Source organism: Phragmites australis, chromosome 15 (assembly GCF_958298935.1).
Source record: "Phragmites australis chromosome 15, lpPhrAust1.1, whole genome shotgun sequence".
Lineage (NCBI taxonomy): Eukaryota > Viridiplantae > Streptophyta > Magnoliopsida > Poales > Poaceae > Phragmites > Phragmites australis.
Window position 1 is genome coordinate 8,946,562 of NC_084935.1, and position 27,987 is coordinate 8,974,548.

Sequence of the window (27,987 nt, forward strand, 5' to 3'; positions counted from 1 at the left end):
GGCCCAGTATGTGTTGGTAATAGTATTCAGAATTGGGCTAGAAATTAAAGATCTGGCCCAGCAAGGTGTCCAGGGCCGAGATGAAGTCGAGCACGAACAGCCCAACCAAATCAGCATCTCGAGTCGTTAGTGATCTCGACCAATTACGTGTCGACACTTGATTACCTACACGATACAAATTCGTGTCGTTTTCATGCATGGCAGGTCATGAGTGCCGGCCGTCAGCTGTATGTTTTGTGGAGACCATTTTTTGTTGGACATGCCAGAGTGAGAGCTGAGAATTCTTCCAAGCACAGCCGAGCAAGTCACGCCATGGGGGGACTTTCTTGTATGCTTTATCTCATGGCACCAAATCGTGGGGCCAAGCATCAAGCTTTACACAACATAATCTACTAGTACACAAAGCTAGATCATATTGATTGTCCGCCACTAGTAGTAGACACAATAACGTCGTGTGTTATTACGATATACCCAGAGGGTGCACAATAAACCGGTAGACATCCCGCGGTAATCTACGAAATTCCAGCATTCCAGACAGGGCGTGAAATACATAAATGCCTAAGATGTCATTTAGGGGTTATGTGAACTGCCTATCGGAACTCTGCAGGTGTTTAGCATATTATTTTAGTGAAATATGAAGTGGGTATAAACCATGAGTAAAATGTACCTACTGCGATTACTCTAAAAAAAACCCTACCTACAGAGATTACATCAACAACCAAAAGGGACCAACAGCCAAATCCTCTACTTCACTTCAGTTTTAGGCACATTCCAAGGCAAATTAACCACTCGGTACCGTGGATAACGGTTCATGCATAATTTAGCCTGAGCAGATCGATAAAGCATCTTCACCAGAGATCAGTTCTCAAATGCACACAAGTTTTTCCAAACCACCAGCGAATCAAAAACCCATAAACAAGCAAGGTCCAACCAGGGGCCGGACACGAGGGTACAAACAAAATGCCGAGCAAATATAACTCAGAGCAAGGTGAACATACATGTACTGCGTGCCCAGCACCAAGAATTCATTCACTAAGAAACGCATCAGGAGAATTCGCCAAGAATATATGGCGGACGAGAAGGAGAAGGCGAGGAGGAAGAAGCGGCACTGCATGGCGTGCTGCGTGGCGCTGGGCGTGCTCGTCATCCTGGGCGCCCTGGCGCTGGCGTTCTACCTCCGGTACCGTCCCCTCGCGCCGCGCGTGGTGGCGACGCCCGTGGACGTGAGCATCGACGAGTTCAGTCTGGTGCCCCCGACCCTGAAGGTCTCCGTGGGCGTGCACGTGGTGGTGAGCAACCCCAGCCACGCGCCGTACCGGTACGGCGCGGCGCTGAGCGCGGTGACGTACCACGGGGAGCCCGTGGGGGAGACGCTGGTGCCGCCCGGGGAGGTGGGCGGGCGGTCCACGGCGCGGATCGAGCCGGCGACGGTGGTGGACGGGGTGAAGGTGGCCGAGAACCCGCACTTCGCGTCGGACGCGGTCGCGGGGGCGCTGCCGTTCGTGGCCGTGGTGAGGGTGGTGGGCAAGGCGCTGGTGCTGCGGGTGTTCGAGGTGCCCGTGACGGTGGAGGTGGTGTGCTATGTCCGCATGTACGTGTTCCACGGGGAGAGCAGCTCGCGGTGCGTGTCGTCAGTCCGCACGGGCTCCGGCTCGGGCTCGGGCTCGGGCTCGGAGGGAGCCGGCGCGGGGTTCCCTCAAGGCCCCAAGCATGAGCACGATTAGGTGCAACTATGTGCGCCACTTGGCTATTGGATTTGTTTCTGGTTTTGTGTTGTGTTGTTCTTTCACAATTCACTGTTAAACGGAGTAGTACATTTTAATATTTGTAATTTTTTTTATATGTATACGATCTGTTTCTGGTTTTGTGCTGTGTTGTTCTTTCACAGTCCGCACGTGAGCACGATTGTCGATGCCTCACGGGAATTTTTTATACGTATATTTTAACATATGTAAAATTATGCAGTCGTTTAAAAAAATAGTAGTGAAAGGCTACCATTGTTCGTTCATAAGGCGAAAGCAAGGCCTCGCCGGATCAACGGCATTGTGGTCTCAGTCGGATTGTCGATGCCTCATGATATATATATCTATATATATATATATATATATATATATATATATGCAAAATTATACGGTCATTTTAAAAAATAGCAGCAATAGGCTATTATCGTATGTTCATCGAGCGAGAGCTTGTGAGTCCCGACGATCAAACCATATTAAATAATTTTTTTAAGGTCTCGCTCGTTCAACGGGCAAGATCTTTCTCGTTGCAACGCCAAACAAGCCAACCCAAAAGGTGTCGTCTGAACAGTGAGCAAGACCTTTTGGATATATAAATCGGTCGTGTCGACTTTGCCGACGTTAGCCACCCATTTGCTTCCAACTCAACTGAGAGAGAGGGAGGAGACGACGAGAGAGGGGAGGGGAGGAGAGATTTTCTTTGTATAAGGCTGCTCGACGATGAGTCTATTTTCTATTTTGCAGGATCTTCCGGACGAGCATGGAACATGACTTGTAAGTATTTCAAATCCAAAAATCAGGCTTTCTATTTTGCAGAATTTCACGGACAAACATGATTTCCCACCAAATTGTAAGCCTTTCTGTTTCAAGAACTTAACCGCCTGGTCGGTAGTTTCTTTTGCCGACTAGACAGTCAGGGGCTAGAACTATTAGGATATGTGATTTGTTTTCTTGCAACCAGGTTTGTTTAGCCCACTTGCTCATGTTGATAGGATGTGATCCAAAGTTAACCGCTCACATGGTATCAGGGGGAATGCACCCGAGGGTTAACGACCACGATGCCATAAGTCCTAGCTCGGGTCAAGCGTTGGTCGCCACCAAAAGGCTTATCATGCTAAAGGTCATCCTTGGTGCCGGGAACCTAACTAGCGAGCGGGTCGACATGATCCTCCCTAGGCACAATGAGCACTTCGAGGCTATTCGCTGTCCAATCACAGGAAAAATCCATATAAAGACAAGCACTTTTTTGTTACAAGGCGACCACTTGGGTAAGGTTCGGGGCTGGTTCTAGACGACCTTGAGACAATACTCCTAGGATCCAAAGATACCCCAGAATGGGTTGAACTGGACGGTCCAAAAGCAGGAACGAGCGGCATACAAAAATGAGTCGGCACAGGCGTCGAGCTCCTCCGTGGTCATTCGAGTACATTCAAAGTTGGCAACGACCACCGGCATGAGGTCCAGGTTGGGGAAGTGGTCGTGGGCGTAGGAAAAGGTAAGGCAAGCGCCAGAGACTCTAACCTCAAAAAGGTGGTTGCCAACGATCTCGCAAATCCTCTACTCGAGGCCATCTACCTCCTCGGAGGCTGCCAGAAACCACTCAATGTAACCTATCACGGTGTTCTCGGGTGTCAGGCGAACCTGAACACCGACGGACCAAAGCAATGAGTCGAAGGGGGTAAAGGCCTGGCTAAGGTGGTCGTAGAATGTAACTCGTCGCTCTCCTTGGTCATCTGCTCTAGGTCCTTCCGCGCCACGAGCAGATCCTCTTGACAACAGCTAAGGTGGTTGTAGAATTCCTCTCGCTGCAGGATGCTTTCCCTGGTCACCCGCTCTCGATTCCTCTACTGTCGGTGTATTCAGAACCAGGGGTCCCTAAGTCCCGAGACCCGGCCGGCCATCCGCCACATGTCACCACCCTGCAAGGTAGGAAGACGCTAAGTCCCGGGAGAAGGTGTTTGGGGCCGCCGCCTCTGGTTCCCGAGCACCCTAGTTCCCCGATGATCTGCAGATGCTCGGGAGAGAGTGCTCGGGGCTGCACGCGCCAGCCCCCGAGGACTCGGTTCCCCGAAGGTCCCACCGAAGTGCTCGGGAGAGAGTGCTCGGGGCTGCACGTGGCAGCCCCCGAGGACTCGGTTCCCCGAAGGTCCCACCGAAGTGCTCGGGAGAGAGTGCTCGGGGCTGCACGTGGCAGCCCCCGAGGACTCGGTTCCCCGAAGGTCCCAACGAAGTGCTCGGGAGAGAGTGCTCGGGGCTGCACGTGGCGGCCCCCGAGGACTCGGTGCCCCGAAGGTCCCACCGAAGTGCTCGGGAGAGAGTGCTCGGGGCTGCACGTGGCGGCCCCCGAGGACTCGGTGCCCCGAAGGTTCGCGCAAGATCATTCGACGACCCGAAGGGTCCCGTCGTCAGGGTGTCATCCAGTCAAAGGCCCAATGCCGCATTTAATAGGCACGCACGGCCTGACATCCTGACATCCTGACATTCTCAGCTGCCCACGCCCCAGTGTCAGACCCTGCCATATACTGGCAGGGGGGGGGAGGCGTGGGTCCATTAAATGCACGGGTCCCGTCCCGTTTCATCCGGGTGCCTCGGGATAACGTTGCCAGGATCAAAGCGCTCCGTCAGCCACCCCGCCCTGTCAGAAGGACAAGACGGGGTGGGCGCACCGGGCACCTCTGAGGCTGCCCGGTGGGCCCCTTTTATGGCGCCCAGAGGCTTCCGCAGCGGCTGGTGGTCGAATGCGCGCCGTATTTCTCCACCGCCCCTGTCACTTCGCCAAGATGAAATGATTACGCCTTTTTCTCCGTGGCACCTTGGCATTCGCGTCCCCTCTTTCCCATTCAGGATATGTTGAGGTCGACGCGTCTATAAAAGGAAAGGATGGAGAACACTAAAAAAGGAGAGAGCAACAGCCCCCGACCACAAGACGACCAAGAGACCAGACAACCAACAATCTCCGGCGAACCAGGCCAAAGATAGATCGACAGACACTCGAACCAGCTCAAATTAAGCTAGAACATAAGAGCCTCAAGCTCTTTGTAAACAGTTCTCCCCTTAGAACCAGATACCTCCTTGAAGAATCCCCTTCAAGGATAAATATAGCGCTCATACAGGAGTAGGGTGTTACGCCTCCGTGCGGCCCGAACCTGTCTAAAACCCGGCGTACCCACTTTTCCTTGCATTAGGGTGATCGTCTCCCACTAGCCATCGCATTTATTTCCGTTCCCGCTTATTTCCCACACAAGCTTTTCCAGGATCATCCCCCCGGCCGAATCTCTAAAAAGGGGTCTCTCGGGATCCCTGCGACAGGAGTTCACTCTCCGACAGCTGGCGCGCTAGGTAGGGGGGAATATCCCTGGATTGTTTGTTTCACTTTTTTTTTCACAGGAAAAGATGGCCGGTGGGCACCGTCTCCAGCGTTCCGGCTCCACTTCCAGTAACGGAGCGCTGCCCCACGACCGAGAAAGCCCCGTCGCTGCTGCGTGCCCACGGCAGCCGCCATCCACGCGCGCGGTTTTTCCCGCCCAAGGGGATCAAGGCGCTGGGCCCATCAGCGCCGCCGCCGCTGCCGACGTACTTTCCGACCCCCAGCAGGTGGTCGGGACCCCGGCCGCCAGGTCCGCCTCTGGACCGCGTCGGGTGCCGCGCCACCGGGGAGACTCCTTTCTTCCTCGTCTACGGCGCCGAAGCAGTCCTCCCCTCCGAGCTCACTCTGGGCTCCCCTCGAGTGCATGCATACTCTGAGGGTGAGCAGGAGCATCAAAGGCGCGACGACGTGGACTACCTGGAAGAGCGCCGGCGGCGTGCTGCTGTCCGGGCGGCTCGGTACCAGCAGAGTCTGCGGCGTTATCATCTGCGCCATGTCCGGGCCCGGTCTCTCGAGGTGGGGGACCTAGTTCTCCGACGCATCCAGTCGCGCGAAGGAATGAATAAGTTGTCCCCTGTGTGGGAAGGTCCCTTCACCGTGATCGCGGTCCCCCGGGCAGGTTCTTTCAGGTTGGCGACGGAGGAAGGACAGCCACTCCCGAATCCGTGGAACATCGAGCATCTTCGACGCTTCTACCCGTAGATGGTCGTGCTCGCGGTTCAGGTTAGCAAGGCCGGGGGCTTCTCCCCGCCCGAGCAGTCTGAAGGCTTCGCCCCGTGGGGTAAGTCGCTGTCGCCCAACCTTGTAAATATTGCACATTAAGTTTTTCAATAAGCAATCGCTATGTCAAAATACTTTTTCTGGATTCCGTATGTTTAATCTGTCTGGTGAGGAGCTCGGTTGTGCGAGAAAAAGTTCGCTCTCTCTCTTTCCCCGCTGACAAAAGAATCCCGATCGGTATGCATGCGAGCAGTCGCCGCTGACTTACGTCCGCCATGGTAGGCTGTGGTGTTCGGTGTCGTGACAGGCTCCCGGGCACTACCGAGTTTCGGGGTGCTCCGGGTAATCCCATCGCTCGAGCTTCTCGAGTAGTCCGGAGCTCGGGCCCCCGGGGCGGGCTGTCGGTGCCCGGTCTGGTCTGTCATACCCGGGCGCCACCAAACCATAGGACCTCTGGGTTATGCCTCTGCCCGCTCTTGTCAGCCGATTTGGGTGTTCGAGAGGTCTCGGGTCGAAAGCAAGAGTAGTCTATAACAAGTACCGCACTGGCAGAGCGCACCAGGCAAAGAAATCCTATTTTTTCTCTTAATTCACAGGCTGGCGATCACGAGCAGCTCGGCCGCGAGGGCTTCAATGCCTCGGTCTCTGGTCGGCCCCAAGGGTCCTCGGGTGGTCCTACCACTTAGGCATGAGTGGTCGAGATCACCCGACCCCAGGAGCCTCGTATGCCTCTGGGCACTCGGGCGCTCCGTTGAAAAAATCGGGTTCCCGGGCACCCGAGCTCGGAAGCACATCCCTCCTGGATCGGTGGGCCGGAAGGCCGACAGCTGTCCGGTGAGTGGTTATATTCAGACAAATCTACTTTCAGCAATTTTTTTTTTCCTGAGTCATTCTCGGGGGCTCTCGCGCCTTAATCTGTCCGGTGAGGTGGTCTCCTCGCACGCAAAAAACCCTGCCGCGTGTCTACTTTTTCCCAGAACGACAGAGCGGTTTGCAGAAAAGAGTAGCGTGCTTGCGATAATGTCTGACCGAAGCCCTTCGTGGTGGTCGTGGTGTTCGGTCCGCTTTTAAGGACCCCGAGCACTACCGAGTCCTCGGGTACCCTGGGTAATCCTATCGCTCGAGCCACTCGGGTAGTCCGGAGCTCAGGTCTCGGGGGCAGGCTGTCAGTGCTCGGTCCGGCCCGTTTCAAGCCCGGGCACCACCGGACCGCGAGGACTCTTGGTCACATTCTCGCCCGCACACGTCTCCCTTCTACTAACTGAGTGGTCGCAAAGTAAAAAAGTGTTCATTAGGCACGGCGTGTTCCGAGCAGGATCGATCTATCTCCCGGGCAAGGGAGTCTGTGTCTTCGTTTCTTAACCTAGGCAGTGCGGACTCGCGAGAGCTTGAGGGCTGGCTGCGCCAACGTCAGCGATCGGAACAACTTCATTTCTCGGGGATGGGAAGGTCGGGAACGGCCCGACTGAGTACTCCCCGGGACTTCCAGGCAGAGCACCAGAAGAAACATCAAACACACAGAGAAATTGGAGTTGCGAGCCCAAGGAAAAGCTGCCATTATATTCACAAGACATATACGGTCCGATCCATTCCCCCTTTTTATAGCTCAAAATTCAAAAACTGCCGCCCAAGACGGTTCGCTCGGCGAAGCGTCGCCTCGATCGACGCAACTGCCAGGCGAATCCCCCGCCGATCGCGCGATGTCAGCGGCTGCCAGGCGTATTTTCCTCGATCTGCGCGGCAACCGCGCGTGCCGCCCATATGGTCATCATACCCTTCGGAAGTTGTGAGGACACGCGTCTACTCATTTTTTCCGCAAAGGCCATCTCTCAAGAGTTTGCCACATGGCGTCCGCACCAGCCTCGGCCTCGGTCGCGACGAAGGGCCCATTCGTAGTCTCCATCCCGTCGGCTACCAACGGGCCCGGGGGCTACTGTCGGTGTATTCAGAACCAGGGGTCCCTAAGTCCCGAGACCCGGCCGGCCATCCGCCACATGTCACCACCCTGCAAGGTAGGAAGACGCTAAGTCCCGGGAGAAGGTGTTTGGGGCCGCCGCCTCTGGTTCCCGAGCACCCTAGTTCCCCGATGATCCGCAGATGCTCGGGAGAGAGTGCTCGGGGCTGCACGCGCCAGCCCCCGAGGACTCGGTTCCCCGAAGGTCCCACCGAAGTGCTCGGGAGAGAGTGCTCGGGGCTGCACGTGGCAGCCCCCGAGGACTCGGTTCCCCGAAGGTCCCACCGAAGTGCTCGGGAGAGAGTGCTCGGGGCTGCACGTGGCAGCCCCCGAGGACTCGGTTCCCCGAAGGTCCCACCGAAGTGCTCGGGAGAGAGTGCTCGGGGCTGCACGTGGCAGCCTCCGAGGACTCGGTTCCCCGAAGGTCCCACCGAAGTGCTCGGGAGAGAGTGCTCGGGGCTGCACGTGGCGGCCCCCGAGGACTCGGTGCCCCGAAGGTCCCACCGAAGTGCTCGGGAGAGAGTGCTCGGGGCTGCACGTGGCGGCCCCCGAGGACTCGGTGCCCCGAAGGTTCGCGCAAGATCATTCGACGACCCGAAGGGTCCCGTCGTCAGGGTGTCATCCAGTCAAAGGCCCAATGCCGTATTTAATAGGCACGCACGGCCTGACATCCTGACATCCTGACATTCTCAGCTGCCCACGCCCCAGTGTCAGACCCTGCCATATACTGGCAGGGGGGGGGGAGGCGTGGGTCCATTAAATGCACGGGTCCCGTCCCGTTTTATCCGGGTGCCTCGGGATAACGTTGCCAGGATCAAAGCGCTCCGTCAGCCACCCCGCCCTGTCAGAAGGACAAGACGGGGTGGCCGCACCGGGCACCTCTGAGGCTGCTCGGTGGGCCCCTTTTATGGCGCCCAGAGGCTTCCGCAGCGGCTGGTGGTCGAATGCGCGCCACATTTCTCCACCGCCCCTGTCACTTCGCCAAGATGAAATGATTACGCCTTTTTCTCCGTGGCACCTTGGCATTCGCGTCCCCTCTTTCCCATTCAGGATATGTTGAGGTCGACGCGTCTATAAAAGGAAAGGATGGAGAACACTAAAAAAGGAGAGAGCAACAGCCCCCGGCCACAAGACGACCAAGAGACCAGACAACCAACAATCTCCGGCGAACCAGGTCAAAGATAGATCGACAGACACTCGAACCAGCTCAAGTTAAGCTAGAACATAAGAGCCTCAAGCTCTTTGTAAACAGTTCTCCCCTTAGAACCAGATACCTCCTTGAAGAATCCCCTTCAAGGATAAATATAGCGCTCATACAGGAGTAGGGTGTTACGCCTCCGTGCGGCCCGAACCTGTCTAAAACCCGGCGTACCCACTTTTCCTTGCATTAGGGTGATCGTCTCCCACTAGCCATCGCATTTATTTCCGTTCCCGCTTATTTCCCACACAAGCTTTTCCAGGATCATCCCCCCGGCCGAATCTCTAAAAAGGGGTCTCTCGGGATCCCTGCGACAGGAGTTCACTCTCCGACATCTACATTGTGAGTAGCTCCTCCCAGTAGGCTGGTCAAGAAACAGGTCGTAAGCCACACAGGAATCACCTGATCGAGTCTTACATGGGTAGCTTAGGACCAGCACGTGGCTCAGGTGGTCAGAACAACACACCTTGAAGATTGCTTGACGTACTCGCTTGTTCGACCGTTAGAGATCTAGATGGAGCAGGGCGGGGGCGGGTTCTGCCTCCACCCACCCCCACCTGCATGTCCTACACCGGTGCCCCACCCCGCCCCACCCCGAGACCGGGTGGAACTTTTTCTTGCCCCGCCCCGCCCGGTGGAGCGAAGATTAATACCCGCCCCGCCCCGCCGGGCCATGAACACACAGTCATGAGCTAACAACTCATCAAAAGAAGATATATTGAAACAAAGTGCTAAAGGAAAATGATTGACTAATAGCTGTGCATTCTAGATCGTTTGCAAATACCAAATTGCCAAAAGCTCAGATAACATTTAACACAGCATACAAGTCATCGAAATGCTGCATACCTCGGGGCAGGGCGGGGCAGACCTTGACCCGCCCCTCCCGCCTCAACCGGTGCCCCGCCCCGTCTTGCCCCAGCCTAACCGGTGCCCCGTCTTGTCTTGCCCCAACAGGGGCGGGGCGGATGGAGACCCGATGGATCAGATGGGGACTTAGACCTCTATTGACCGTAAACCCCATCTCGTATTTGGCTGCCGCTTCCAAAATGCGCGAGTCAGTGGGATCGTTGGTAGGAATGATCGAAGGTTCGGCGAGAACTTGGGTGTTGGTCGGCTCAAGTGGGGGCTCGATACGAGTGGATGGTTCAGACACTTCAGGAACTCTATGACCACAACGAAACAAACTCATTAGAGAAAAAAAAAAGGCGGGGGGCTTCATTCAAATATATTACAGAACCTAAATTATAGTCAGATTTTTACTCCTCGGTGGTCTCCACCTGGAAGATAGACGTCACATAATCCACCACCCCTTGACACTCCCGCTGACGTCTCTCCTCGGCTTCGGGTCTGGCAACCATGGCTCCCTCCTGAACAAGGTCCAGGTTGAAGTTAGGGTAATGGCTGCGGTAGCACTGAAGAATGTATTCCGTAGTCGCCCTCACTGCCTGCGCCATGTCCTCTGCACCCCTCAACGCCAAGGTAGCTAGGAGCTTAGAAAAATGTTCTGCAAGGACCTTGGTGGCATAGGCCTAGGCCCGGACTGTGCAGTTGTCCTTCGGCTTGGTGGCTCCTAGCCCGAGGTTCCCTAGGGGATCCTCCAGCGCCTTGAAGGCATCCTGGAGAATGCTGTGGGTAGTGAGTTCATCCTCCTTAAGCTGAGAGTGCTCGACGGTAAGCACAACCTTCTCTCTTTGGAGCTCTCCACACCTTTGCTGCAGCAAGCGCCCGACCTCCCTTTCCTAGGCCAGTTGTTTCTCCAGCTCGGTGCACCTGATGGCCGTCGCTCCAGCTCGGTGGCTCCTGCGAAGCAGAGTACATCATTGCATTGACCGTAGCGTGTCAGGGCATTTGGCTTGCCGTTTGCTGAGTGACATCGGCGGTGATGATCCCAAAGCACCTGTACTGAAGGTGGACAACAAGGGGGCCATCTCCTTGTGCCAGAACCCTATGTTCCATAATAGGAGCAAACATATTGATACTCAGTATCATAACATTCGGGAGTGCATCGAGGGAGGCAAGATCAGCATCGAATTTGCCAGCAGCGAGGAGCAGCTAGCAGACGTTCTCACGAAGCTGCTCGGGTACGTCAAGTTCTTAGAGCTCTGCCCAAAGATTGCTGTCGTTGAGATCGAGTAAGTGCATCAGAATTAGGGGGAATTTATTGCCTATATTTAGCTATAATCCTATGCATGGTTTTCCCTTCGTTCGTTTTCTTATTTGCTTGGTCAAGTGAATGAAACATGTTTGGGCCATACACAAGTAGAGCTTGTGGGCGTGCCTTGTCCACGCCGAGGCGCGTCCGCGTCGCGCGGCAGAAACTGGATGTGCGGGATGACACAGGTCACGAGAGTCCGTGGCACGCATTTAGGGGGCCATGATCCGGTCCTTGCTTCTGTTAATAGCAAGAGAAAAGGAAGAAAAGGCTGTTCTGTTTTACGCAGCGCAAAATCCCCTGTGTTCGCGTGAGTTCGTGTGTGAACCAGCTCGGCATTGCTGACATCAACAATTACCGGATAGCTATCTAATTTCTTATTAGGAGGCTTTATGTTAACAACCCTCTCAATATGGATTCATCCAAGTGAAAGTATAGCCCGTCAATGATTTGGCAAAGCAGGGATTGTGCTATATTTGCCAATATCCTATACCATGCCGGTGGCCGCCTTCATCTTGGTTGTCATGTTCAGGTCAGAGAACTTAAGAAGCAAAAACCACAGATTATTTTCTTCTCTAATATTTGGCTTCAGTAACAAGTATGCCACTGCTCTGAATGTTCTTCCATTGCCCGATCTACAGGATGGAGACCCTGAACCTGAGGATCGTCCACGGCATGGGCCTCGGGGATACTCCTCTGCGTCGGAGGCGTCATCGTGCTGGCGCTGCCTTGAACATGCAGGCTCGGAGGGAGTAAGCTCGGGCCCGGAGTCCACGCCCACTCCCTCCGACTCCGGGTCCGGCTCGGGCTCGGGCTCGGGCTCGGAGGGAGCGGGTGTGGGTGCGAGGCTCGGGCTTGCGTGTGAGCATGATTAGATGCACGTACGTGTGCCGGCTGATGATTGGATTTGCGGTGTTTATTTGGGTTTTTTACTGTACAATGGGGTGGCACACCGTACACGTATGTGTGAAATTTTGAACTGATTACGTTATGCTTACTCGTGTTGAACTTGAACCTGGTTCGGTGTAGTTGATTTGGTTCGATGGCTCATGGCTCCGTCAGCCATGAAGGCAAGTGCCGGGAATGGGCCGGACAGAGCAGCCACACTGCAGGGGCTAAGCCAGGCCGGAAACACACTCGCATCGGCCCCGGGCGGCCGAGATATGTTGGATCGGCAGCGCTGTCGTTCATTTGGAATTTCGATGCCACGCGTTCTCTTGTGCCCTTCGCTATATATTCGGTCTTCTAGATTGAAAGCTACGGAACCTGAACTCTCAATTTAGAAAGGGCAGAGACGATGTAATCGTCCAAACGCTAACGTTACATCCACAGCTTAGTAAACCGCAGAAACAACGCTGGACGTCTCGATCCGCATGCGAATTTGTTGGTTTCCCTGTGGACTGTTTCCACCGTACCCCCGCGCGGCTATGCCGACCATCCAAATCGCCAATGTTGTAACGAAATCAGACGACCTCAGCGCTCGACTTCTCCTTCAAACAAGGAGCGACAGGGAGCGAGTAAACAGATATTCATAACACTAATCTCCATGCCATTCTTTTACTAACCTCCTGAGCTGAGAGACGACTTGATCTCCAAACAAGAATCCAAAGAACAACCAGTGAGCAACGCAATCACGTACGTACCGGGCTCGAAACAAACAAAATCATCTGAAATTCTGATGGAGCTTCCCCTCTTACATATGGCCGCTCTCTGCTCCTCCACCTCTAGTGCCATTGACCTGCGAAGCCAAGAACACGTCGGTTGGCGTGACCGAGATGAGGAGGAAGCCCGTCTTGATCTGCTGCGGCGTGCTAGTCGCCGTCGTCGTCGTCCTCGCCGCCGTCTTCGTGGCGCTCTACTTCACCGTGTTCCGGCCGCGGGCGCCGCATGTGGTGGCGACGGTGGTGGGCACGGAGACCTTGGCGTTCAACGTCGTCCCCCCCGTGCTCAACCTCACCATGCACGTGGAGGTCACCGTGGACAACCCGAACTACGCGTCGTTCCGGTATGGCGACGTGGTGACGGTGGTGCGGTACCACGGCGCCGCCGTGGGGCAGTCGGTGGTGCTCGTAGGGGAGATCGGCGCGCGCGCGACGCAGACGATCACGGCCACGGTGGAGGTGGACACGCTGAAGGTGATCTTCACGCCCTACTTCCCCTTGGAAGGCATCGTCGGGGTGCTACCGTTCGAGACGGCAACGGCCGTGGCCGGCAAGGCTGTGGTGCTGGGCACGTTCAAGGTCAGCGCGAGATCGGAGGTGGTGTGCGAGGTCACCGTGTACCCGCTCAGGAACAACGCCACCACGCAATGCACCTCCACGGTCCATATAGGCCGGTAGTTAGCCAGTGGTTCTGCTCGTCCGTCTGAGCAGATATTGTGTTGTGTGGACATCAGAATGTGCTGCGAACGTTTTTTTAGGGATAGCAAATAATACAGTCCATGTGCGTGGTTCTTTCCTTTGTTACTTTTGTTTTTTTAATTGGTAGATAGATAGATTTGTATAATGACTGGATCACCGTTTATAGATGTCGTTTCGAAAATATTAATTGAGAAGTAGTGGAGAGTGGTTTTTGGTTTATTTAACGGAAAGTCTATAATTCAATCGAGTGTTTCGAGGCCCCTCCACACTCTATTTCGTGGCCACCAGATTTGTCCGAACTTTTCTTGTCCGACTCCGGTGAGGTTAGGGTTCGGTATTGACGGTTAGGGTTTGAGGTTGTGGGCTAACTGAGGTCCCACGGACTTAGGGGAGCCCGTGTTGTGTTAGATCTGACTAAATTACACCCGGTTTAATCGATAATTAAGTCAATTAGAATAAAAGTAATTCCGGCAGTTCTGATATATACTCAACAAAGCTCAAGATCACAGTATATACCGTTTACAACATAGTTTCATCATAAGATATAAACAGAGTGTGAAAGTTTTAATTTTAATTACAGACCTTGTTCTAAGTTCTAGTTTCTACTGAGATCAGATGTTTCATAACGCAGTGGAAAGATATTAATAAAAAAAGACCAGCGGCACCATTGCCCATAAGGCACCACCAGGACTAACTCATACATTCGATCTCTACTTCTGGCCATCTCCAGCACCCGCGGGATAAAAGCAAATATAAACCAATTCATCATTACCTGCATTAACTTAAGGGCAACACTCTGAGTACGAAGGTACTTGCAAGACTTACACAATATGAGTATATATATTTTCGACTCCAAGGATAATACTTTGAGTTGAATAGTAATGAATAGCCATAAAGTGAAGTTGACTTAGCAAAAAGTACTTTAACCAATATAATGACATGAACCGCTAGTATAAACTGACAATAAATATAATCTTCAATAAAGTAAACTTACTCAACTTAATTAGTACCCGCACATACTTATCCTAGAAGCCCACATACTTTCTATTTCCCATACTGAACGAAACTCTACGATATTGCCCAATGGACATAAGCATGCTCATAACCGAGATCGCGGCCATTCGAATTGTTCTTACACCCTGCAGGGGAGTACATCTTTATCCACATGACTCGGGTTCATCCTCTTAGCCCCCGAGACAACATTTCTCATACCCGGAACTACCCACTTGCATTTGCCACTATGGCACCGGGGTTACCACGAGCGTGTCTTGGACACCTCCAGTTCCTCACCACCTTGCATCTCCTCGTACTTTTTCTACGTGTCATAGGGACACAAGGCAAGCATTAGCACAACATACGATAATCAGCTTATCTTACTATTAGATCGACATGTGGAAGTATGGAAAGTGCTTAAACCAAATAACATCACAGACGGTGCTTAAACGATTCAAGAGGTCTATCACGCCCAGGTCTTCTCTCCCGAACTGCACCTAGCACCCGCTCACAACTCATCTCAATTTTTTCAACTCATCAACCAAACATATCATTTATTTGTAACTGTAGTTGAAATTCCTGCAGCTAGCGAACGACGGTGACATCCATCGCTCTACTTTTATCGATGACCTATGCAAGGCTAAGCAATTATCGTATCGCTTTTAAGTTGGAACATATTATAAAAATACCCAGGTTACAAGGATCAGGATTAACAACTTCATCAAGGTAGGTATGATGCAACAAATAGGTTTTACCCGATTTTTGACATCGACTCCTTATCATATGCATCCACGACATATAGAAAAATCTAACAGGTTAACCAACTATTCACCAAAATATAGGAGAGATATGATAGATACTTGTTTAATGCTTCCTACACAGCACTCACAAAACTCCATGGGTTTGTTTTTAGGTTTGATCACGCGACACTCCGAAGCGTCGGCTTCTAAATAAAAGAACGATGCATCGCAATGAGTATGGATGATATGCGATAAGAGATGCTCCACAATGTATGATCAAAGTGGAGATGCAATGCATCATAGCACGAGTGTTAAAAGGCTCAAGATTTTCTTAATTTGGATTACTGTTTAACATTTGATGATTTCTTAGATTAAGCTTAAAACAAAGCTTAAACCTAATTAAGAGCTTAATTATACTTAACATGGCAATGATTATATTTAATTAACATGGCATATTTTCATAAGATTAAAAAAATTGGCCTCACCAATTTTGGACCTACCAATAATTACTTATGAATTATTTAAGGTTAAACATATCTTAGTATTTAAATTAATTTTCAGTTCACCTTTCATGTTTGATAATATTTTTAAGATGTAGATCATGATTATAAAAGGCTAACAAAATTGGTTTCACAATTTTTAGAGCAATAATCAATTTTCTATGTGTTTTACAAGTGTTCAGCCGATTTAATAGTACAACAATAAATCAATTTCGTTTTTTCTGATTTAATCCGAATATTAAAAGGCAAAAAAAAACCCTTTTGCACCAGGGGAGACTCCCGCCACTGAGATGATAGGGGGCCGGGTGTTTGACTTGGGTCAAAATCGACATGAGGCCTGGCTACACAGTGCCTCGATGGCGGCGGCCGACTTTGCCTACCTCACCGGCGACGAACGGCGTGGCGGCGCAGACCGAGAAAAAACAGCAAAAGCATCAGCGTGGCACGTCGGACCCGACTAAGACACACGTGGTCCACGGCGACGGCCAGAAAGTGGCGAGCGGTGGAGCACAACGGTGACAGCACGGCAGCACCTCGATTCAACACGCCGGCGGCGCAATCGACTCAGACGAGTACATCTAGAGCATCTACGTGACCATGCGGATCCAACAGCGTGCCAATTGGCTGACGAGCCCGGTGGTGGCTCGGCCGATGACGAGCACCCATGGGCGGCGACACACAGTCGCGCGAGGAGGAGCGTGCCGGCCACGGGCTAAGCCCAAAATGGCGCACGCTAAAGCTAATGGGGAGCTTGGGGAAGCTCACCACGGGTTTGGTTGGGCCAGAGAGACAATGGTTTGGCGGGTCTATGGTGAGCGATGGAGGAACATGTCGGCCTTGGGGAAGACAGCGTCTGCGTGCTTGATTCAACCAGAAAGGAGAGGAAACTGGTGGGGAGAAGCTGGGGGCACCTTCGGTGGCCTCCCTCCTAGATTCCCAGGGCTTGGGCCCGGTGGACTTGAGCTCGACCTCGACGTATTTGGGTCGGCGGTGACGTGTGTGTGCGCTCTACTCTCGGATGCTTTGGGCGCGCGAGGGAGAAGTGAGGGAGAGAGAGGGATGAGAGGCCACAGAGAGATATGGGTGTCAACCGAAACCCTTGGAAGCAGCTCGGTGGCCATGACTCGACGACGTGGCATGTTGGCCGACCTCCAAAGTCTACAACGTGGCGGCAGAGAGATAGAGAGAATGACGGTCTATGAACAGTAACCCACAGAAGCAAAATATTCCCTCCACTTCTCTAATCCAAAAACCAGTCTTCCTTTGGTCCAAAAATTATGGAACAAACTTTGTTGGATTCTATAATTCTTGTGCAACCCATTTTAACTTGTTTGACCCAAAAATCCTAAGTCAAATTTGAAATAAAATTCTCCAAAGTTGCACCTTTTGTAACTTGCACCAATTTTTAAGCCTCCAATTTAATTCCGAAAAATTTGGAGAAAATCACTAATATTCTTCACATGTTATGGACTAATTTCTAAAATTGTGTCCCAACCCTATGTTTCATAGCAATTTTGTGAGCTCCTTCATAGAGCACCAATTATTATTAAAATTAACCTTTTTGTTAAATCTTTAATTGCATTAATTTTAGGCTCAACACCTTGATTAAGATGCTCATGAGTGTTTAATGATATGCTTAAGTATTTTACACTGTCACATGGTGGCAGGCTAACCCGACAATGGTTGTGGTTTGTGGGCGGCGTGGCAAGGCAGTGGGCGGAGGACTGCCGGTAGAGGTCGGGGTGGGGGCACGGATGCTGACAGCCAAAGCAACAAATGAGGTGGTAGTGGGATGCGACAGTGGCATGGTCTTCCAGCAAGACCTTACCCCACAACAGTAGGATGGCAACACATGCGGGTGATGGCGGGAGCAATGGGATGGGGGGAATAAGAAGTAGCAAAGCTAACAGAAGGTTGAAGAAACGTGTGAACCGTTTGGATCGTCCGATCCGTACGATCCTACGGCCACAAATTCGAGTATTGGGCATCCGAGAAACATTAAGCTAGGTGCCCTGTAGACAGATCTTTTTTAAAGACATTGATAGAGCTAGATAATAGAGCCCACGTTCCTATGTATATCCTACAAATGAGACTCGAATTTCAGAACTTCCATTCGGAGTTCAAAATATCTTAATAGAGTTTTCTTTCTTTCACCTACTAATCTTTAAGAGTTTTCTTGGTGCATCTAGGGTACTAATAACTAGGAAGTGAAAAGAACGAGAGGCGGTTTCATGTTAAAAGATTGTCTACTGTGGCGGTGACGAAAGCTCAAACACGCTAGCAGTTGCGACCTCGCTGGTGTCAATGACGTCCTGAAAAATCTATTATAGGGTTTCACGCTAGACACCTATGTGGTCCACGTGCAGACCATCGAACCACAATCCACTTACACAGACGATGGGTGATGGATATGAGGCATCTATTAGACAAATTTTATATGACCCAAATTTCTCTATTCCACGAGTCTTTTTTTTAGCAATTGGTACATATATTATTGTAGAACTAAAAGGATAAAGAGATCAAGGATCAAATCTCGATAAATGCACAAATAAACCAACTAGCAAATTGTTAACCGAAAGCGAACTTTTGTCTTTAACTAGGAAACGCCAGGGTGTGCTACCGTGAAAAAACTACTATTTTCGTGCTAAATGAAAACGATCAAGTCCAATTGAAATTAACTACATGTCTTGGTTTTTGGCTCTGTGCATAAACTTGGTCAATGAACAAAACGACATTTCTTTGTTGTTGGATCTTATTTGCTAACTTCGCACATGACGAGCAGCAATGCCAAAATATTTTATTTGTGTTGATATTAACAAAGGAATTGCTAGTTAGACAAATTCTGTAATCTTGGAATCTTTTCTGAATAGAAAAGGAATTATTTTCTTATTATTTAGTACGAAATAAAGTAACAATTTATTTGTCTGGTTATACCTTTTTGGATTTTCCCAAGTGTTTCCCTGTATATTGGCAAATAAGCGAACTCTTGTGTCCTACTCCTACCTCACTTCGACACACTAAATTTGGGGAATAATCTCCATGAATAGATTACCATGTGAAAACAAATAATATTGTTGTTTTGGGCATATTTCTGGAGATGCGAGTTAAGTTTGAGAGACCATATACTATACAGATTCCGGAATTTACTGATTTAACAGAATGTGTGATGCCGCTTAGAAATCACCAAAATCACTGTGCTACGAACACAAGAGAAGGGCACAAGGCGCCAGTTTTGGACTATTTTCTCTCTTATCATCCAAAAATCATATTCTGATGCGCGGCATATCTTCAGAGAGGGGAGAGAGAATGGGTGTCCTGAAACCAAACCACATTTTTCGAGTGTAAACCAGCATACTGCAAATCCTTTATCCCCAGTTCAAATCTACGCACACGGAGTGCGGCAGCAAAACCACAGGGTGTGGCCGCGTTCATCGAGTTCGATTCTCAGGTGTCGCACACCCCCGATTTGGTCTTTAATATAGGCTACGGATAATGGGACCCGGTTTAAAAAAAATAAGAAATAAACTTCTACATTGGCTGCAATCATGTCGAACTAGCTCAAACATATTTTTTGCAGTAATAAATCTACATGTCGCACAGATGCAATATTTTTTACAATATTATGCAATAGTCACAGGAAAAAAAAAGGAGGCGATACATGCTTTTGAGTTGCACAGTGCCATGTTTTTTTTGTCTCGAATGCGTAACAGAGCTGCCATATATTCATGTTGAAACAACAATAATAAACAGGAAAGTAACAAGTAACTGAAATCCAAAGTAACCCCTCTCCTCTTTCATATCGCAAATCCACAATGAACACCCAACACAAAGAATAACACATTGAGAAACGCCAATATCTTTCCTACCTCCCGCGCTTCCTGACAAGAAAGAATGGCAAAGATCAAGAAGGCGGCCTTAATATGCTGCTGCGTGCTGCTCGCCTTCATCGTCGTCCTCGCCTTCACCCTTGTCACGCTCTACTTCACCGTGCTCCGTGGCCGCCCGCCGCGGGTGGCCGCGACGGCGGTGGACACGCGGCTCGACAAATTCAGCGTCCTCCCGCCGGAGCTCAACCTCTCCCTGGCCGTCGAGGTCACGCTGCACAACCCGAACCACGCGCGGTTCCGGTACGGCGAGGTGGTCACGACGGTGACGTACCACGACACGACGGTAGGGCAGTCGACGGCTCCGGCGGGGCAGATCCCGGCGCGGTCGACGGGCACGGTCGGGGCGCCCGTGCAGGTGGACGCGAAGAAGGTCATCCTGCACAAGCTCTACGCGCTGGACGTGCTCACCGGGGCGCTGCCGTTCCAGGCGGCGATGGCGGTGGCCGGGAAGGCAGCCGTGCTCCGGCCGTTCAGGGTGAGCGCGGCGTCCCAGGTGGCGTGCAACGTCGTCGTGTACCCGTTCAAGAGGGAGAGCAGCTTGCATTGCACGTCCACGGTTCATGCAACCTGACTGATTCTAGCACGACGGTTTCCTTTTCCTTTTTCTTTTCTTTTCGGATTCTCCGAGTGATTGCGAACGGGCGCGCACTGGAAAAAGGGCAGAGTGGCAAGTTCATTCTTCAGGGACAGGCAACTAGATGTCACGTGAATCTGATTGCTTGTGGTTCTTGAGATTGTTCAGGTTGGAAAGGATTGGAAAATGTAATGTATGAACTGTTTTGTAAAAATGGAGGAAACTACGTTCAGGCTTCTCCCTTTCATATTGTCTTGCAGCAGGCCTTCAACATGTTTCTTCCGATCGAAGCGAGATTGGTGCGCTGTTCAGTTGTCAAGTCTCAGTCTGTCCACAGGTGTGTAGTAGTGTCGTGGATTCTTTAGCTGCTCACGTTGATGTTACGGTGGACTCTGGTTCGAACTTTTGCATGGATCATGCAGACTTTGTATCCGTGTTGGTATGCTCAGTCTTAGGCTTAACATGATGCTCGTATTTTCTAAGATATATTTTCAAGAGGAATAGTGCATATGTATATAGGTGTAATTAGTGGTCAAAGCACGTGCGTATGTTATGGAAGATTATACTTTAAATTTTATTTAAACATGTGCTAAAACGTACCCATATAAATGTATGTGTGGTTCGCGTGCGTAACTTATACTCCCAAAAAAATATGCCTCGAACTACTAGTTAATGAAAGCTTGCTTTCCCATTTAAAAAAAAGTCGGATCAGCAAAACGAGTATAATTTGTTTTCATTTAACTGTTTATGGATATCTACAAGCAGATTCCTTTTACAGTCATTGTGGAAAGAGGTCTTAAGTACCATGATCCACGAGTTTCAGATCTGGAGATCAAGAAAACATTTATTTGTCTTTCGATTCATGCAAGTGCAGAACTTGAAAAACCGTTAGCTCTTCCAGTTTCTAGAGATGAATTGGGACAAGGCCGAAAAACAATACAGTTTAATGGGAAGGGAGGACATAAAAACTATGATGAATAAGTAGCACATCATATAATCTTGCTCAATTAGCAAAGGGTACATTCACAAGGATCACTGTTTTATTGTAGGTGATTTAACAAAACAGTGAGGTCCCTAGTTATATCATCACCCCGAGTTCCTACTCTGTCAACCCCACACCCTCCCTCTTTCATATATCGATTATCAAGAATCACTACCCAGGTACTAGTATAACAAAACAATGACTAACTAGAGCAGCCCAGAAAACTCGGGGCCACACCGGAAGGTCTACCTTCAACAGTCAAATGTTCTTCCCTAGCTCAACCTTCTTCACCAGCCTTAGTGTGTTGTGAAAGATGGAATCCAGTATTCCAGCAACCTAGAGTTTACAGGGTAGTTTTCATTAGACATTATTATTTGATGGACTCGGAAATACGAACATATAAACAAGGATGAGTTCTCACCGTGAAGACTCCACCGATAATAGCACACACATTTGTGATGAAATGAGAGAAGGATCTGGAAACTTCAGTTACCAAGACCTGATGATAAATGAGATTCGTTTAAGATGGATCATTTACTTGTTAATAAAACTTAAAAAATATCAAATAATATGAGGATGCCAACCTGCATGGGAGAAGGCTCGAAATGGAATTTTACAACAGGAACATAGAAGCTGTGCACCAAGCTGCTGTGCGCTGTGTATTCGTATTCTTCAAGCAGTTTCAATTCCTTTGAGGACCTCAATGTTACAAGCTCAGTCTTCACAACTTGTAGGTAATGCTCAATCTAAGAATGACATAAGTGAAGCAAAAGGTATGTAATTTCAAAAGAAACAAGTATCAATGCTGAAAATAACTGAGGCTTAGTAAACATCTTAATAAAAAAGATAAGAGAAAGTTAGGGACTTACAGTAACATTGGCGTCAACATCATCATGCTTAACAATGTAAGACTGACCAGCTAATCTATCATGGTGTCCACCAAGATACGGAGTTAGTCTTTTGAATTCATAAAGCATCCTTGATGAAAGTTTTTTGCCAAATGAGAACTGTGTCACGTAGTGGGAAACATTTATCTGGGATGGATCAAACGAGTGTGACCCAGATCGAGCCGAGATAACAACACTCCCTGGAACCTGGTAAACAGAACTAGTTAATGAAAGATAGCAGAACACCTTTCTCCACACTACAACCATTAGCACAAAAACTAGCTCTATGTAATTTATAATGTAGCTCATTTACCCTTTTGACCCGCACAAAACCTTCTATTCTGCATCCACTGGTCAATGGAGCAGGGCGCTTTGCAGGATCAACAGTCTTATTGGATTTGTCTTCCAAAGCAAGCACATGAACCTCTTTTGGAATGTTTGCAACATAAGTTTCCATTGCCTGAGGTTCAAAACATTATATCAGGAATTCTTTAAGAGCTATTTAAGCCAATGGAACAATAGATAATACAGATTAACAAGCAAAGAATGTTTAGCCTTTCGCTTTCCTTATAAAATAGGAGGCTATTTGCTTTCCTCCTGCATGCTCATGTTTAAGATGTAGTATCATAGTAAAGATAAACCATGTCAAATCAGGAAAAAGAATTCGATAGTAGGTGATCCATAACATACCGCAACTAAACTCTCAGTATCACGTTCCCCATAGTACGATTCATGATCATGGTGACCCTGATTCTCCCTGTGCAAATGTAAATTTGGTTTTTTATGGAACTTTGGCAAATATTAACACAAGTGTAGCACAAATAAATGTTTGCAGCCTGAGTGTACACTGGAGCTACTCAAGCCCAGAAGGTATCTAAATAGAATTTATGATGAACCGTGCTTACTTGACATCGGACCCTTTACGGAAAACACGAATGGATGGGTAACCTTGTATGTGGTGCCTGCATTTGATAAATTAAGATGAAAAGTACGTTCCATCTGTATATTAATTCAATGAACAGCAACAAAATCACAAAGAGGTATAAAAGGAACATACAAATTCCATGATGTGAAACAAGTGATGGAAATAATTTCAGGCTTTTTATTGTGGTTAACAAATGTGTTCTAACTAATTAAGCTGTAAGTCTGTAACCAAGTCAAGAGATGACGCATGAGCTGTCTATGGACTCTTTCCTTGAGCAATTCCATATCGGTCTTAATAGATCTTTTCCATTGATGCTTAGTTCCAGAAGGAATAGTTCTCAATGCAAATAATTCCATAAGGAATAAGTACCACAAGATCCGGATGGAAGGGCACAACATTGTAATTTTATGAAAGACGATGGCATCATGATATCATTTTTTACTCACATCATAATGCCACACTCCTTTGGGGACTTTGTAACTAGTTAACAAAATTGCTCATGATATACCAACAATGAATTGTGATTCCATATTGCATCATACATATCTGAATCATGTTGGTTCCAAGTTTAAGCACTAATAGGTACAAACCTCCTACACAGGTCAGCTTCCTCAGTGCAGTCAACCTTGCCAAGAAGGATTCTACCATCCATTTCAGGGTCATATCTGCACATGACAAAAGGCAAGGAGGATATCAATTTGCAGTGTAAGACATTTTAACACCAAGCCTTATTAGGGGCATATAAAGAAAACAATACTTACCTCTCCCTCATTATTTTCGCAGTCTTCTCCCATGAAGGTTTCTGAAGAAAATTGACTGATAAGAAACATTTCAAGATATCACATTTACTTCAACACAACACAACAGAACATTACTTCAACTAGAATAAAAAAGTCAAGTTAAGCATGTGAGACAAAATTAACCAAACTAAGACAATGGCCTTCACAGCATTATGGTGCATCTGAAGTTCTGTACTGTACAGTATGCCCAGATGACTTGCACATTATCATACAATAATCATTGCCTCGGAAATATAGTAGCACACGTAATGAAAATAACTAATGCAAGGGAACACAAGGAGATAAATTCTGACCAATCGATTGCTCCAGTAACACCAGGGGGCATAAAAGTTGACGACCAAAACGGGGTACCTGAAAAAGAATGAAGGAGTGACAAGTGTCAACTGAAGCAATATTAGGTACCCCATCCAAGAAAGACAATAGAGATGAATGCATAAAACTTTAGATGAGAAATATCTAAACAGGCAAGAGTAAAGATGCTTGCCATAAAGAATCTAGCCTAAATAACTGGAGCTATAGAGATACAACGCATATAACTTGCTCCATGAATGTGAAGCAGAAAGATGGTGATAAACTGAATATCATGAACAATTAGTTGATTATTGATATGATTTTAATATGCAAAATGTCTAAGATGTTTGAAGTTTGATCAAGCAGGACTGTAGGTTGATAGATAACTGAATACTTACTGGTGCGAATAGCTATCAAAATTGCGAGACGACAAGGAAACTGAATCTTCAATATGGTCCTCTTCAACATCATCTCCATGCTTATTCACAATGGGAATAGGCCCCGAGTGGAATTCAGATCCAGTTGGTACTAAATTCCGATCAATCGAAAACTTGCGAACAGTTTTCGTTATGTTCAATCTGTTCTGCATATGGTTTTAACAGAAAATTAAATTTAACCAAGAAAAAAGGTTATGCGATGTGCAAATATATACATAGCTTACATTTCAAAGCTAGTGAAAAATAAATGTTAACGTGCATGTTAATGTACATGAGTACTTCAACACCATTTTCCATTTTTTTTCTTTGTAGAACATGGGATTTCTTTCATGTTCCCGTTCTCTTTAGTATTTTAAAGAAAACCAATGATGTATATTGTCATATTCTAGAAGCTGGATAAAAGAGAAGGCACAGGAGGCAAAGATATAAACTTACTGTTCCCAGCACATCACTGACATCAACTGATGCAAATTCACAAGAAAGTGCAGGAAAGCTGTAAAAACAAAAGCAGTCAGTTAACATTTGAAGAAACAACAATCAAGTTTCACAGCCTAGATTTGCCGAAGTCATCTTCCCAAACAACACCAAAGCCTTTCGTCCCAAGCAAGTTGGGGTAGGCTAGAGATAAAACCCAAGAAAAGGCACACAAATCAAAGAGAGGAAGGAAGGAAGGAAGAAAATGGTATTAATAAAATAAAAAATAGTAATATAGTACTGGTAGAAATAATAGTACTAAATGAAGCTCAATTTCGTAAAACCATTCCAAAGCCCAAATGACCAGCAAGACCTGATTAAACCATACAAAGTAACAAATGAACAAACAGTGCACTGCATAGTACTTGCAATTTTCTTGAGCGCTAGTTTCTCCAACAGATCTCAGATGATATGAAATCTATGTAGGGGATAAATACCAGAATATAATGTTATTTTGTAAACACATTATAAATGGTTGGATTTAGAACACTAACAGATATTAAAAGACTATTGGACGAGTCACTAAATTAACATTATATGATTCTTTTGGCACAATTAACAAAAGAGTTTTGTGTGCTACTCACAGCCATGCACTTACTTTTCGTATACTGGCATATACATTGTATGAAATTAAAAATTATAATCACATTATCAAATGATTAATATCAACAGAACAGATATAAATTAGGGAAATCAAGAGTTATATAAATTGTGTACTTATTGCAAAGGTAAACAGGTAAAAGTGTTATGTATGCAACCATAGAGGCACATATTTAGATTGATATTTAAACTTTGTAGTCAACAATATTTGAGACATGCTACAGAGCTTACCTTATGTTAAAATCTATCCGTAAGAACTCCCCATCTGAACTCCTGTCAACGATCACAGATGTTGTAGTATTGACCGCTAAGTAACTGCTCAACTCCTGCAATAACAATTCAACCACTTCTTAGTTGAAAACTTGAAGTTAACATATAAATAAAATAAAGCTTTACAGAACTTGAACAAGAAATCAGTTCAACATTTTTTAATGTTCGAAACTGCTGGTAAGGACAGCGCATAGCAATATTTAAAGAATGGCAACCCACAATGCATTGGATACAGAGTAACTTGAATATTTGGATCCAGAATGTAACTGAGCTACAAAGAAAAGTGCCTATTCATTTTTCACAATTCCTTTCCTTACATTTAGTTTAAGACCACCAATTGGAACATGAAATGATTCTATCATTTTGATTTGCAGTACTACAAAAATAACTAAAAGCAAGTAATATATTAAAAAAACTGGCAGGGACTACTGTAATTGATAACAGAAGAAGCCGACAAAAAACAGACCATTCCAAACAAAAACACCATAGCCAGTGCTGCTACAATGGATAATCCAGCGCCAGATAGTGATGCCTCGGTCAAATCCCTAGGGATTTTCCTGCAACATGAAAAATCATCAAACGCTGCCACTATAAGAGATAAAAGAAACTATAAAAAGAGGCCCTATAAAAAACCATAACATATAAATGAAACTCAGGATAGCAATGTAAAAGTTAGTCATTCTGAATCAAATTAATCTCCACACTATTATTTGAGGAGCTTCCAAATCAAGGAACAATAGCTAGCTCAAACCAAAATTATGACTACCGAAAATAATCACATTACTCCCATATATCTGTATCCCAAAGACCATATGGACATGAGTAACCCAAAGTTTCTGATTCAATAGCATGATTGACACATAGAGTAAAAAACAGTATGAGACACTCAGCTCTAAAATCCCGTGGATCAGACTCTTATACATTAGTTCATCGTAACTTCGATACGCTACGTCTGAACACAAACACCTTTTGCTTTGACAAAAACAGATTGGTATAAAGAACTCGTAATATAACAGGCGTTGCACTGCAAATATAAATCTAACTAGCTAAATACTCACGCTTCATCTACAACAACAAAAACAAAGCCTTTTAGTCCCAAGCAAGTTGGTGTGGGCTAGAATTAAAACTCACACTTCATCTAAAAACACAACAATCCTCTCATCATCTGTAACTTCCGAATGTTACTTTCGTCATGACTTGCTCAGTAAAGTCTAAAGTGCACACCTTGGCACGTGGAAGCCATCCTAGCCAAAGTAATTCTGAAGGAAGCATAGACTTTTAATGTCTAATCCAAAACTGTCTAACTAGCTTCTATTTTCGTTTCTAAATGGCATACCCGCATCAGAGCACAAAACGTTATCCATATCGAAGCACCAGTACAAAACGAAATCTAACAATGGGCAATGAGCGCACTACCACTCACAATGCCAGTACGAAAAGGTCACACACACCCAAAAAAAAAAAGACTATTTTGATTACAGCATTCACCAATCCATACCGAGCTAGAAACTGACAAAGGAATTCATCGCTGTTGCCGAGCATCCGCGCCAAAGTGCAACAGCTCATTCGCCGCGATGAACACACCGCCACCCACCACAACGCAACCGAAATAAACCGCTCTCCGCACTCATCTAATCCCGCCGAGAATCGCACCGGCCCAGCCCAACCCTGATCAGACGACACCCGCTTGAGGCCCGAGAATCTTCGCCTGTCCCCAGCACAGGCGAACAAACCCACGCCGTAACACCCAACGGGCAGGCGCCGAGGTATGGAGGGGCGCCCGGATCGACGGGGGAGAGATCGGGGAGGGTACCTGTAGAAGTCGACGGACTTGAGCTTGCTGGAGGAGATCATGGCGGCCGATGACGCTCAGATCTGCGCGGTCGCCGGGGTGTAGGGAGAGAGAGAGAGAGAGAGAGAGAGAGAGAGAGAGAGAGAGAGGGATCTGGGGCGGAGCGAGGATGAAGGAGGTGAGATTTTTGCGGGGGGTTCTTCGTCGTCGTCTCGGGGATCTCAACCTCGCGCGGTATGGCACCACGTCTTGCCTCTCCAATCTCCGGTGCCTGCTATCGACTGAGTATTTAGAGGCTGTTTGTTTTTTTTTTCTCTCACGGTCAAACTAAAATTTGATCATAGG

The 27,987-nt window shown here is 48.0% G+C and overlaps 4 protein-coding genes across 4 annotated transcripts; 3 read left to right on the forward strand and 1 right to left on the reverse strand.

The window, feature by feature from the left end:
* The first annotated feature begins 938 nt into the window (after positions 1-938).
* On the forward strand, positions 939-1,975 carry LOC133893336 (uncharacterized). The gene has a single exon (XM_062334335.1). It carries the CDS (start codon positions 999-1,001, stop codon positions 1,722-1,724), a length of 726 nt encoding a protein of 241 aa, XP_062190319.1. The 5' UTR covers positions 939-998; the 3' UTR covers positions 1,725-1,975.
* Positions 1,976-10,751: 8,776 nt separating this feature from the next.
* On the forward strand, positions 10,752-13,583 carry LOC133892108 (uncharacterized). The gene is made up of 2 exons (XM_062332846.1): positions 10,752-11,110; positions 12,815-13,583. Exons 1-2 carry the CDS (start codon positions 10,752-10,754, stop codon positions 13,467-13,469), a joined length of 1,014 nt encoding a protein of 337 aa, XP_062188830.1. The 3' UTR covers positions 13,470-13,583.
* Positions 13,584-19,614: 6,031 nt separating this feature from the next.
* Positions 19,615-20,181, forward strand: LOC133892109 (uncharacterized). The gene has a single exon (XM_062332847.1). The coding sequence runs from the start codon at positions 19,615-19,617 to the stop codon at positions 20,179-20,181; it is 567 nt and encodes a 188-aa protein (XP_062188831.1).
* A 961-nt stretch (positions 20,182-21,142) lies between these two features.
* On the reverse strand, positions 21,143-27,936 carry LOC133892774 (protein disulfide isomerase-like 5-4). Its single transcript, XM_062333723.1, has 16 exons — positions 27,778-27,936; positions 27,664-27,745; positions 26,317-26,407; positions 25,812-25,906; positions 24,942-24,999; positions 24,468-24,652; positions 24,072-24,129; positions 23,740-23,780; positions 23,569-23,643; positions 22,959-23,015; positions 22,744-22,810; positions 22,367-22,513; positions 22,036-22,260; positions 21,751-21,912; positions 21,588-21,665; positions 21,143-21,502 (listed from the first exon to the last, which is right to left on the reverse strand). Exons 2-16 carry the CDS (start codon positions 27,702-27,704, stop codon positions 21,425-21,427), a joined length of 1,458 nt encoding a protein of 485 aa, XP_062189707.1. The 5' UTR covers positions 27,705-27,745; positions 27,778-27,936; the 3' UTR covers positions 21,143-21,424.
* Positions 27,937-27,987: the final 51 nt, after the last annotated feature.